This window comes from Vicia villosa, linkage group LG2, assembly GCF_029867415.1.
Source record: "Vicia villosa cultivar HV-30 ecotype Madison, WI linkage group LG2, Vvil1.0, whole genome shotgun sequence".
NCBI classification, from domain to species: domain Eukaryota; kingdom Viridiplantae; phylum Streptophyta; class Magnoliopsida; order Fabales; family Fabaceae; genus Vicia; species Vicia villosa.
This window is the reverse complement of record NC_081181.1, coordinates 215,623,616-215,635,099: the sequence shown is the minus strand read 5'-3', so window position 1 is coordinate 215,635,099 and position 11,484 is coordinate 215,623,616. Positions and strand designations below refer to the sequence as shown.

General features: G+C 33.8%; 1 protein-coding gene across 1 annotated transcript; it reads left to right on the top strand.

Moving 5' to 3' along the window:
* The first annotated feature begins 246 nt into the window (after positions 1–246).
* On the top strand, positions 247–1,576 carry LOC131651302 (heavy metal-associated isoprenylated plant protein 3-like). Its single transcript, XM_058920970.1, has 5 exons — positions 247–255; positions 346–526; positions 690–880; positions 980–1,067; positions 1,167–1,576. Exons 1-5 carry the CDS (start codon positions 247–249, stop codon positions 1,574–1,576), a joined length of 879 nt encoding a protein of 292 aa, XP_058776953.1.
* The last annotated feature ends 9,908 nt before the right edge of the window (positions 1,577–11,484 follow it).

The following is an 11,484-nucleotide window of genomic DNA, read 5'->3' as shown; positions in this document are numbered from 1 at the left end:
TTTCTCTAATTTTGTGACTATGCCTTTTTTTTCCTTGATTAGTACTACACTTTTTCTTAATGCAAAATTAATAAGTTAGTTTCAAATATTAGTAAGAAAAAAAACGGAAGGTTGTAACGTGGAACGTGGTATATAGTGGGGTCCACTCCACTCTCATTCATATAATAACAAACTCTTCTGTTGTTAAAAGCTGTTACTCATTCTCTTCCGCTACTACTCTCTCTGTAACCGCTCCACTCACCATCAATGGCTAAGGTACTTCATCTCTCTCTCTCTCTCTCTCTCTCTCTCTGTGCATTTTATCACTCAAATCTCAATTTCTACATTCATTCATTCATGTCGCAGCAAAAGCAAAAGAACAAGACCAACGACAACCAAAACCAAAAACAAGAAACCAACGAAACCAAAAACAACAACAACAACAAAAAGGAAGATGAAACAAAACCAACAACAGTCATTCTGAAAGTCGACATGCATTGCGATGGTTGCGCTTCCAAGATCGTCAAATGCATTCGTGGTTTCGAAGGTTTTTTTCTTCCATTCAATCAATCACAAATTCATCAACATTTCTTTCTTCAACTGTTTCATCGCTTTTTTTATTTTATTTTTATTTTATTTTATTTACTGGATTATTGTTTTGTTTTGTTTTCAATAAACTGAAGCGTTGAAATTGAACCTTCTTGTTGAAGGCTTTGAGAAAATGAACGTTGATAAAGAAAGTGGAAAATTCACCATTAATGGAACCGTAGACGCCGCGAAACTCAGAGACAAACTTGCTAGTAAGACCAAGAAGAAAGTTGATCTCATTTCTCCTGTTCTCAAAAATGACAAAGAAAACAAAGACAACAAAAACAAACCAGAAGACAAAAAACCTAAAGAGGTACTAATGTTATATTGTTTTCATTTTTTTAATTTATTGTTAAATTTTATTTTAATTTAATTCATTAATTGGTTGAAATGAAAATGGAAAATGCAATAGCCTCCGGTGACGACGGCGGTTTTGAAAATGGAACTGCATTGTCAAGGATGTATTGAGAAGATTTGGAAAACGGTTTCAAAGACAGAAGGTGTTTGTTTATGTTATTTTTTTATTTTATTTTGTGATTTAATGTATTGGTGTTTGTTGATTTTTGTTTGTTGATGTTTTTTTTTTTTTTGGAATGTAGGTGTTTATGATGTGAAAATAGATAAGGAGAAAGAGACGGTGACAGTGAAAGGAACTATGGATGTGAAAGTGATGGTGGAGAAAATGAAGAAGAAGTTTAAGAGGAAGGTCGAGGTGGTCCCGGCGAAGAAGGAGAATGAGAAAGAGAAGGAGAAGAACAAAGGAGAGAATGATGGAGGGAAGAAGAATAAGGGGAAAGGGGAAGGTGGAAATAACAAGGTTGATGAGAATGATGGAAAGGGGAAAATGGAGGGTATGGCGAATTCGAATGGATATGGTTATGGATATGGATATGGATGTTTGGGATTTGATTATGGTTATAATAATAATAATGGAGAAGGTGGAATGATGCAGGTGCATGCTCCTCAGATGTTTAGTGATGAAAATCCTAATGCTTGTTGTGTTATGTGATGAAACTTTGGGCGCAAGTAATGTTTTGTTTTGTTATTTTTTTTTAGGTTGGTAAGAAATTGGTACACAAACAAATTTGAGACTTCATGTTATGCTTTATGTAAATGAAAAAAATGACATATATGTTCACTTTGTGTTAAGAGAGAAATTGTAAAGGTTCTTTTAGTACTATATGATAATTTTGTGAATGTGATAAGGAGGTTGTTGTTCTCATCATTGGTCATCTTAGGTTGTTCTTTTTGGCAATATGCTACATTGAAATATTATTTGGGAGCAATGAAAGCTCTTGGTGAAAAAATTGTTGTACTAGTATACTATACGAGTGTTGTGTGGATGATTTGCACACACTTTTCACAATGATGACTTGCTTGAATGGGAGGGGAGGGGACCACTCATATAAAGTGGCAGAAAATATTTGCTGAGTTTGTTACCATGCCAATCATTCTCTCTGCGGAAACAAAAGCAAATACTAGAATTCTTTACAATATTGCTTTTGCCTTCAACTTCTTCCATGTACAATTCACAGAATATTCATTCTATGTTTATGACAAAATTGTCATTTTAACTTTTTATTCTGTGTCATCGATTCTAATTGTTGCAGCAGAGAATAGCCTATATAATCAATTAGAGGCTTTTGTTAGCAACAGTGAACAAATATAAACATTGGGAAGAGAAACAACCTTTAGGTTAGGGTTTTAATAGAATGAATCAAAAGTGTGTGAGTAAGGGTTACATCAGAATATAAATACCAAAAGTAAAGAAAGACCTAACTACCCTTATAAAGATACAATAAAATATAATAATTAATAATAATAACTAACATCTCCCCTCAAACTCAAGATGCATTAGCAGAGAGCATCGAGAGTTTGTCAATCAAAAAACGAAAACGTTTAATGGAATGCGTTTTCGTAAACAAATCAGCAATCTGTAAAGCAGATGAAACAAACGGTAGAGTAATTGTTCCTTCTTGAAGGTGATGCCGGGTGAAGTGGCAATCAATCTCAATATGTTTGGTACGTTCATGAAATACCGAGTTGTGGGCAATTTGAGTGGCACTTTTGTTATCACAATACATAGGAGTTGGCTCAGAAAGAATGACACCCATATCAGAAAGTAACCAACGCAACCAAACTATTTCAGTAGTGGTGGATGCCATAGCACGATACTCAGCTTCTGTAGAAGAACGAGAGACAATATCTTGTTTCTTACTCTTCCAAGAAATAAGAGAGTCTCCAAGAAAGACACAAAACCCTGTGATTGACTTACGATCTGTGGGGTCGCCAGCCCAATCAGCATCAGAATAAGCACGTAATTCCAATGAGGACGACGAGGGAAAAAGAAGGCTCTGAAATTGGGTTCCCCGAAGATATCGGCATATGCGAAGAACAGCTGCCCAATGCACTGTAGTAGGAGAGACAACAAATTGACTGACAACATGAACAGCATGAGCAATATCTGGTCTAGTAATCGTAAGGTACACCAAACTTCCAACTAAAGTACGATATAATGTGGGATCTGGTAGAGGAACACCATCAGATGGAGCATATTTCACATTCAACTCAAGAGGACTATCTGCTACTCTAGTATCAGAAAGGCGAGCCTGTTCAAGAATGTTGGAAATATACTTAGATTGAGAGAGAAGATAACCTCTAGGAGAGTAGGCAACTTCAATGCCCAAGAAGTAGCGAAGAGTTCCCAAATCTTTCATCTCAAACTGTTTGGCTAATTGTAGCTTCAAATCATTGATTCCATCCATATCATCACCAGTGATAATCATATCATCAACATATAATGAGAGTAAAATACGACCATGATAAGTCGTCTTGACAAACAAAGCAGAATCATAATCACTTGAGCGAAAGCCAATAGATTTAATCACTGTGGTAAACTTCTCAAACCAAGCTCGTGGAGCTTGTTTCAAACCATATAATGCTTTCTTCAACTTGCACACTTCCCCTTGATTATGAGAAACACCTTGCGGGGGTACCATATAAACTTCCTCTTGAAGGTCGCCATTTAGAAATGCATTTTTAACATCCATTTGAGAAATATGCCATTGACGAACAGATGCAACTGCAATAAGAGTACGAATAGTAGTCATTTTAGCAACAGGAGCAAAAGTTTCTTCATAATCCATACCATATTGTTGAGAGAATCCCTTAGCAACAAGACGTGCTTTGTAGCGCTCAACTGATCCATCAGACTTAGTTTTGATCTTGTATATCCAACGAGACCCAATAGCACGTTTTCCAGGAGGAAGAGGTACTAGTTCCCAAGTATCTGTTTTATGCAAAGCAGAAAGTTCTTCTGTCATAGCCCGCTGCCATAGAGGGTCAAGAATAGCCTCTTTATAGGAAGAGGGCTCAGACAAATTGTGGGTAGAGGTTAGAAAAGAAGAAAAAGAAGAAGAGTAAATGGAATAGACAAAATCAGGCAATTGAGTAGACTTACGGTCACGAGGGGGATAACGCGAAGGTGGAGGATCAACAGTTGTAGGAGGTTCTTGGGTAGCCGTGGGAACAAGAGGGCTGTCAGTTTCTGGAGTATCAATAGTATCAGTCCTGCAATTCTCAAAACTACAGTCACTAGAAATATTATCATTATTACCAAAAGGATCAATATGAGTGAGTTTTGAACTGTTAGTAATATAAGAATCAGAAGAAAGAGAGTAAAAAGGAATGTGTTCAAGAAAAACAACATGCCGAGAAACATATAATTTCCTTGCACCAGGATCATAACAACGATAACCCTTTTGACCATCCCCATAACCAAGAAAGACACATATAGCAGAACGAGAAGATAACTTACTACGTTCTACTTGTGGGCGAAGAACAAAACAAGTAGAACCAAACACTTTCAAAGATGAATAATCAGGGATAGAGTTATACAATTTTTCAAAAGGAGACAAACCTGACGTGACAGATGATGGGATTCTATTAATAACATGAACAGCAGTAAGAACTGCTTCACCCCAAAATTCACTAGGAACTGAAGCAGACAACAAAAGGGAGCGAGCAGTCTCAATAATGTGACGATGTTTCCTTTCAGCAACTCCATTCTGTTGAGGTGTATCAGTACAAGATGTTTGATGAATTGTACCATCAAAAGCAAGTAGTTCAGAAAATTTATTAGAGGTATATTCACCACCTAAATCACAACGGAAGCACTTTATAACAACATTATGTTGAGTCTTAACCATAGCACGAAACATACAATAAATGTCAAAAAATTCTGAACGATTTTTCATAAGATACACCCAACAATAACGAGTATAGTCATCAATAAATGAAACATAATATCTAGATCCACCCTTTGAAAGAAGCGGTGATGGACCCCATACATCAGAGTGTACTAAATCAAACGGTGCATGTGAAATGGAAACACTTTTACTAAATGGTAAAGCTGAAAATTTAGCAAGTTTACAACCACAACAATCAGAAATATCACTGGTTTGTAACTTTCCTAAAGCTCCAGTAGAAGCCAAATACTTTAATCTAGAAGCAGAGACATGTCCAAGACAGTAATGCCATAAATAAAAACTAGAAGACGAAGAATTTAAACGAAAAGAGGATAATAAATCAGTTGTGGAAGTAGAGGTTGAAGCTGCAGTATCTGGGACTCTCAACTCCTCCAAAACATAAAGTCCCCCTTGTCTACGGCATGTCCCAATCAGCCTCCCGGAATGAGGATCCTGCACACAACAAGAAGTGGAAGAAAACATAACTGAGTAACCAGAATCACACAATTGACTAACAGAAGCAAGACTCAAAGTGAGGTCAGGAATATAATAAACATCAGATAATGACAAATTTGGTGAGGAGACAGAACCAATGCCTGCTAATGGCATATGAGTACCATCAGCAGTCATAATTGACATAGATGGTGCAGTATTCAAAGACACGAATGATTTATCATCATATGACATATGGTGTGATGCTCCAGAGTCTAGAATCCAGATGGAAGGAGATATACCTGGAAAACAAGAGTTTAAACCTTTAGTAGATGAGGCAGACATGGCACTTGACTGAGTGGCAAGAAGCTTTTGAAGCTGCTCTGCAATATCAGATATTTGAGAAGTAGCCTCAGATGGATATGCATGATCAGAACCAGAACTAATGGTAGCAGGAGTAGCAGCAAAAACATTGGATGATGGACTCTAGAAGTGTTTCTTATTTGCTTTCAATAATCTGGGACATTGTGCTTTCCAATGACCTTTCTCCTTACAAAAAGCACATTCATCAATACCAAGTCCAACCCTACCTTGAGGTTTTCCTTTATGAAATGGAGCAGCAAAAACAAATGGAGAGGTGGAAAGAACTCCTTTATTTGAAATCAAATTTGAGTGGGACTTTAGTCTAATTTCTTCTGCCAACAATTCATTAAAAACTGAATCAACACTCGGAAGAGGACTACGATGCAGAATACTCCCACGAAGTCCCTCAAAATCATCCCTAAGCGCCATCAAAAATTGAACCAAACGTTGCTCTTCTCTTTGATCAGTGTACGCTTTGACAACTTTCAACTCATCTGATTCCATAAGAGCTAACTGATCCCACAAATTACTCATCGCTGAATAGAATTCCTGAATGGTCATATTATTCTGTTTGAGAGCTCTAATATCACTCTCCAACTGATACCGTTTTGCAAAATTAGATTGAGCATACAAACGTTTCAAATGGTTCCAAACCTCCTTAGCGGTATCATATTTTGCTAGTTGCACACCTATTGACTGAGAAACGGAATTATTGATCCAAGTAAGAATCTTTGAATTACTAACATCCCATGTTTCCAACTCTTTTGCATATTTTGCTTCATCCTTTTTATCGGTAGGTTTACCCAAGGTTCCATCAACATAACTCCACATCCTTTTTCCTTTTAAAAAGTTTTTCATCACATAACTCCAATAAGGATAATTTTCTCCATTGAGTCGGACACTAACCGACTGAAGAGAGTCATCTTTATCATTGCTCATTGTAATCAATAGTGGAATAACCAAAACACCACAATTAAATAAACTATCAAATTGTTCCAAAGAAAATTAATAATAAAAAAACAACTATTCTCACTGTATCAATAAATAATAATTCTCCTCCATTGGCATATCACCACTAACAGCAACCGACATAGTTCTTTTTCTTTTTTTTTTCTTTTTTTTTTTTCAATCTAAAAAAAATGTGATCAATTGAATTCTCCACCTACCAACAGTTCATTCTTGGAAGAATACAATGAGCATATAAAGCAACTTCAACACCTACCAACAATGTAGATACACACTAGCTAAATGGAAACCGGCAAATTCAATTGAAACAGCAACGTCGGCACTAACAAATCAACATAAAAAAAAAGTACGAACCACTTTTCCGGTACAAACCAGTTTCACGGTAGATCCAATTTAATCCAAGCTCTTTAATACCATGTTAGCAACAGTGAACAAATATAAACATTGGGAAGAGAAAGAACCTTTAGGTTAGGGTTTTAATAGAATGAATCAAAAGTGTGTGAGTAAGGGTTACATCAGAATATAAATAGCAAAAGTAAAGAAAGACCTAACTACCCTTATAAAGATACAATAAAATATAATAATTAATAATAATAACTAACAGCTTTAAAAAAAATATATATATTAGATTTGATTGTAATGTGAAGGATGTTACTCTAATAATAATTTTTAATTTTAATTAAAAACTAATTAAAGTTTTTAATTATAAATACCTCATTTTCATTTTAGTAAAATATTTCATTTTCATAAAAATTAAGTCTAAAAGACACTCGGAGGTCAGCTTGCTAAGTTAAATAGTGAGAATTAGTCTTGTTAACTTATTAGTTTTTTCAATTTTGATGAATGTATTAGTGTCATTGTACTAGCCTCTTGGAAGTGATTTCAATCCGTTAATATTTCTTTTGTGTCCTATAATTTTTATTTTTGAAATATCTTGTCTCTATTATGTATAAAGAGGTAATGTTTGGTTAGCTGCGCTTGCGGTTTATTTATTCCCTTGTACTCGTATCTCTATTGTCATTAATAACATTAATTATTGAAAAAAAATTATTATTTTTTTCTGAGTTTCATATTCATATCATTCTTTACATTTTTTTCTGGAGCTTTATATTCATATCACTCTTATAATTTTTAGGTATAATCTTTCAAATTAAAATTATATTTTAAAACTCCAAAAAAAAAAAAAATTAAATCAACAAGCGTCACACTTGTCATTTAGTTTGGTGAGGGTCTTCTAGGGACACTAGAAATAGAGCATTGGGATTTTTTTTTTGTTAAACATGCTAGATTGAAAAAAAAAAATGTCATTTCTAAGAACTTCAACAGCTTCATGCTTTTTTTTTCTAATAGTCTAATGATAAAAAAATTCCATTTAAAAACAAGTTAGTGTGATATTGCATATTGGTCCTTGCAATTTAATGTTTTTGTATAAGTATTTACTAGACTAATGAGACTCTCACATTTTTAACAAAAAGAAAAATTGATACACGTGTTTCATATTAATATTAATTTAAGCTAAATATGAGTTGAATCACTTAGTTTTATTTTTGACTCAACCTAATCACTTATAATTTTTTTATTACTTTTAATGTTTTTAAAGGAAAATTTACCCGAACAATTATATATCACTAAAATTGTCCTAAATTTATCTTGCACCCGAACAATTATATATCACTCAAATTTAAGTCAATTGTGACAGGACTCTATAAATAAATTTTTTTTGGAGCAAATAATAATTTTATTGTAAAAATTTAAGATTATACAAGTCGATCCAACGATCTAGGCCCAACAAATAAACAAGTGAACAAGGCAAGTAAGAAACCAAACAACTCAAATAACATTTCTCATACAATATCTAGCTAACTTTCTATTGGTGTTCGCACGCCTGAATTATCTCATTACTTCGAAGCTCCTCAGTGTTATGAATTTGGAAGATAGATTGGCTTCTTTTCATCCAAATTGAGTAGATAGTTTATCCTACCACACACTTCATCATATTTGCTTTGTTTCCTTTGCCTCTAGCCTTGATACTACACCATTGCAGTTCAATATCCATCTTTGAGGATTATGATTATAGTTCAATTAGGGTAGAACTTGTCTCCATATCCTATTGGTTTCCTCACTCAAAAAATAAGTGGTTGCAAGTTTCCTTTCTCCACAATACTAGCATTTCTCATCTGTCACAATCCCGAATTTACTCAACTTATCTTTGGTGGGTAATCTCATATTGTTAGTTCCTTGCTTTTGGGGTTGGCAGAATTTTGCTAAAACATGGTACTTGAAGGATGTTAAGCAAGATGTGATAACATCTTGAACTCTTTTTTCTCTTCTAATAAACATAATTTGCATTCTCATTAACTACAATGGTTGTATCTTTGTTCAAGACCTTGTACCTCTTTTTGAGATAGATATTGTTGTATGTGTCTCAAGTTGAACTATGATGCTCCACAAATGCTCCACAAATGCATTTACACTTAGATGCTCCACAAATGCATGACGTGACAACCTATCAGGTAAATCGTTATTGTAAAGTCTACATTTTACAGCAACTTTTCATCTAGAACTATTTTTAGACGGTAATGATTTGATTTTGATTGGATAACCACATTTTTTAGTAGCAATTTTGTTGAACTTTTGGCTTCCTTGTGCTTGGCACCTTTATCACATCCGAATATTAAATAAGTACTTCTCTCTGATGTCTCTGTGTCCTATAATAATGGTGACAATGATTTTATGTTTGATTCCAACCTCTTTAGTCCACATTACTACAACTTCTCGTATATCAAACTTTTGTGTAATTGAAAATACATCAAATGATGTCTACCCATGATTGGGTTTTATTGTATAGTAAATGGAACTCCATATTTATAAAACAAATTAAAATTTTTTTAAATCAAAATTATTCAAATTAAATTTTTCGTTGAAGAAAAAGTTCATATATGAAAAACATACTAATTTTTTTGAAAAAAAATAACATACTGAAACACTTCACATACTGAAACAATGATTTAACATGGCATTGGCATGGGAGTTAAATCCATAAGTTCAGTTTTATACTTGTGGCCTATGCATAATGCATTCATATTAGTTCTAGTTGTAAAATTATAAACATTTATTAGTAAAAGTGTAATTTTATTAAACGATGCTTTGAACTATTGATCATAACTCAATATTGAAAATCATATTAAATCAGCAAATGTGGCTGCAGATAGTGCACTCAGAGCCTATTGAAACCAAAACAAATTTCAGGCGAGAATCCTTTAAAATAGGAAAAATAAAATAGAAAATCATAATTAGTTATAGAGATTTACAATACCCAAACAACTATTATATTAGTTAATTATAACTATAAACAAACAAAATTGTCTATATATCTATATATATAATTACAAAGAAACAAAAACATATCAATTAAACTTAAGAATTAGGTAATACATAGAATATGTATGAAATTGCATGAAGCATGAGTTTTGAGTTATATAGTTGGTTGCTTTTATACATACAATATCCATTTTCCATGAGATTTTGCGATGAAACAGGTTGTACCATCGCATGTCCATGTAGATGGTCATTTCAAGCAATACAGTTCTTTTTCTCTACATTATGGATGAGTGAGTTTTATCAGTGGCAAACATATATTTAATAAACCTTTTCAAAAACCCCAGCAAGAAAAAACTATGTTAGATGGTAGAAAATTTCATAAAGAAAAATAATGATGTCACATGAGAATTCAATACATTGGCATGTCAAAGTTGGTTGTCAAAGTAGGTTGTCAATACAGGAGGCCTCATACTCAAAGTCGGAGAAGTTCTTGTCATTGTTGCATCTATCTAATCATACATCGGCATTCCCAACCAATATCAAAGATTTAAATGTTTCTGCACCTTAGTATTGCTAGTCTCATTACCTAGCGTCTGTAGGCAAGTCCGAATGAAATCTCTAGCAAGTTCCCTCATTTGCAAATTGGCATGTACATCTTATTCCGACAAGATTGGAGGGGTCATATGGACCTCGACGCTACTTATTCCTCTGTCTACATTTGTTATAAGGGCGACCAACGACTCAAAAGACGAAATTTCTTCCTCCAAGGAATCCCTAAGCATCCTTTTTGATCTACAATCGGCAGATATAGATATAACTTCTGGCACTACGTGATCACTACTATGAGAAGGATGATATATATATATATATATATATATATATATATATATATATATATATATATATATATATATAACACAATAATAACGCCAACCCCTCGCACTTAAACTTCACAAACAAAAACACTCAAATACACCACCTAACACAAATATCGTGCAATGCCACCAATAATGAAATTCAACTTCACTAAACTAATACATGTGGTACCAAAAACATCACTGATGACTTTGTCATCGTTATTCTCCAAAGATCCCCACCATAGGATCGATTCCCGCTTGGAATCGGAGCACATCACAAATTGTACTTAATCCATAATATGGGATTAAGGCCATCACTTGACCGTAACGTCCTAAAACCTCATTGGATCATTATCTTGTAAAACATCACTGGACTATTCGTCCTAAACAAATGCTATGAATGCATGATGCGCAACAACACATAAAATACAACTGCATTTAGTCAAAACGTATCACCATTCATCATAATCATCCCGTCATCTTTATATACATCATAGTACATCCATTATAGTTTAAACAACATCATGTTATCATAATAATTTTTAATTAAACAATTTAACATAATGAACATCAATTAAATCATCTCACAGAATAAACATCACAGTTCATAACATGAAGCATATTAAGTACATAAACTTATTGTTGTATATTATGTCCACCCATGCAGCTTGATTCCATCTTCTTGAAATGATTAATCTTTTTCCTGCAACATAATAAATAATTATGTAAAC

Excerpts from the sequence above, each read along its gene's own strand:
- LOC131651302 (XM_058920970.1), top strand. Across the intron at positions 527-689 it reads ATGCATTCGTGGTTTCGAAG|GCTTTGAGAAAATGAACGTT; the intron begins GTTTTTTTCTTC and ends TTCTTGTTGAAG. Across the intron at positions 881-979 it reads AAGACAAAAAACCTAAAGAG|CCTCCGGTGACGACGGCGGT; the intron begins GTACTAATGTTA and ends AAAATGCAATAG.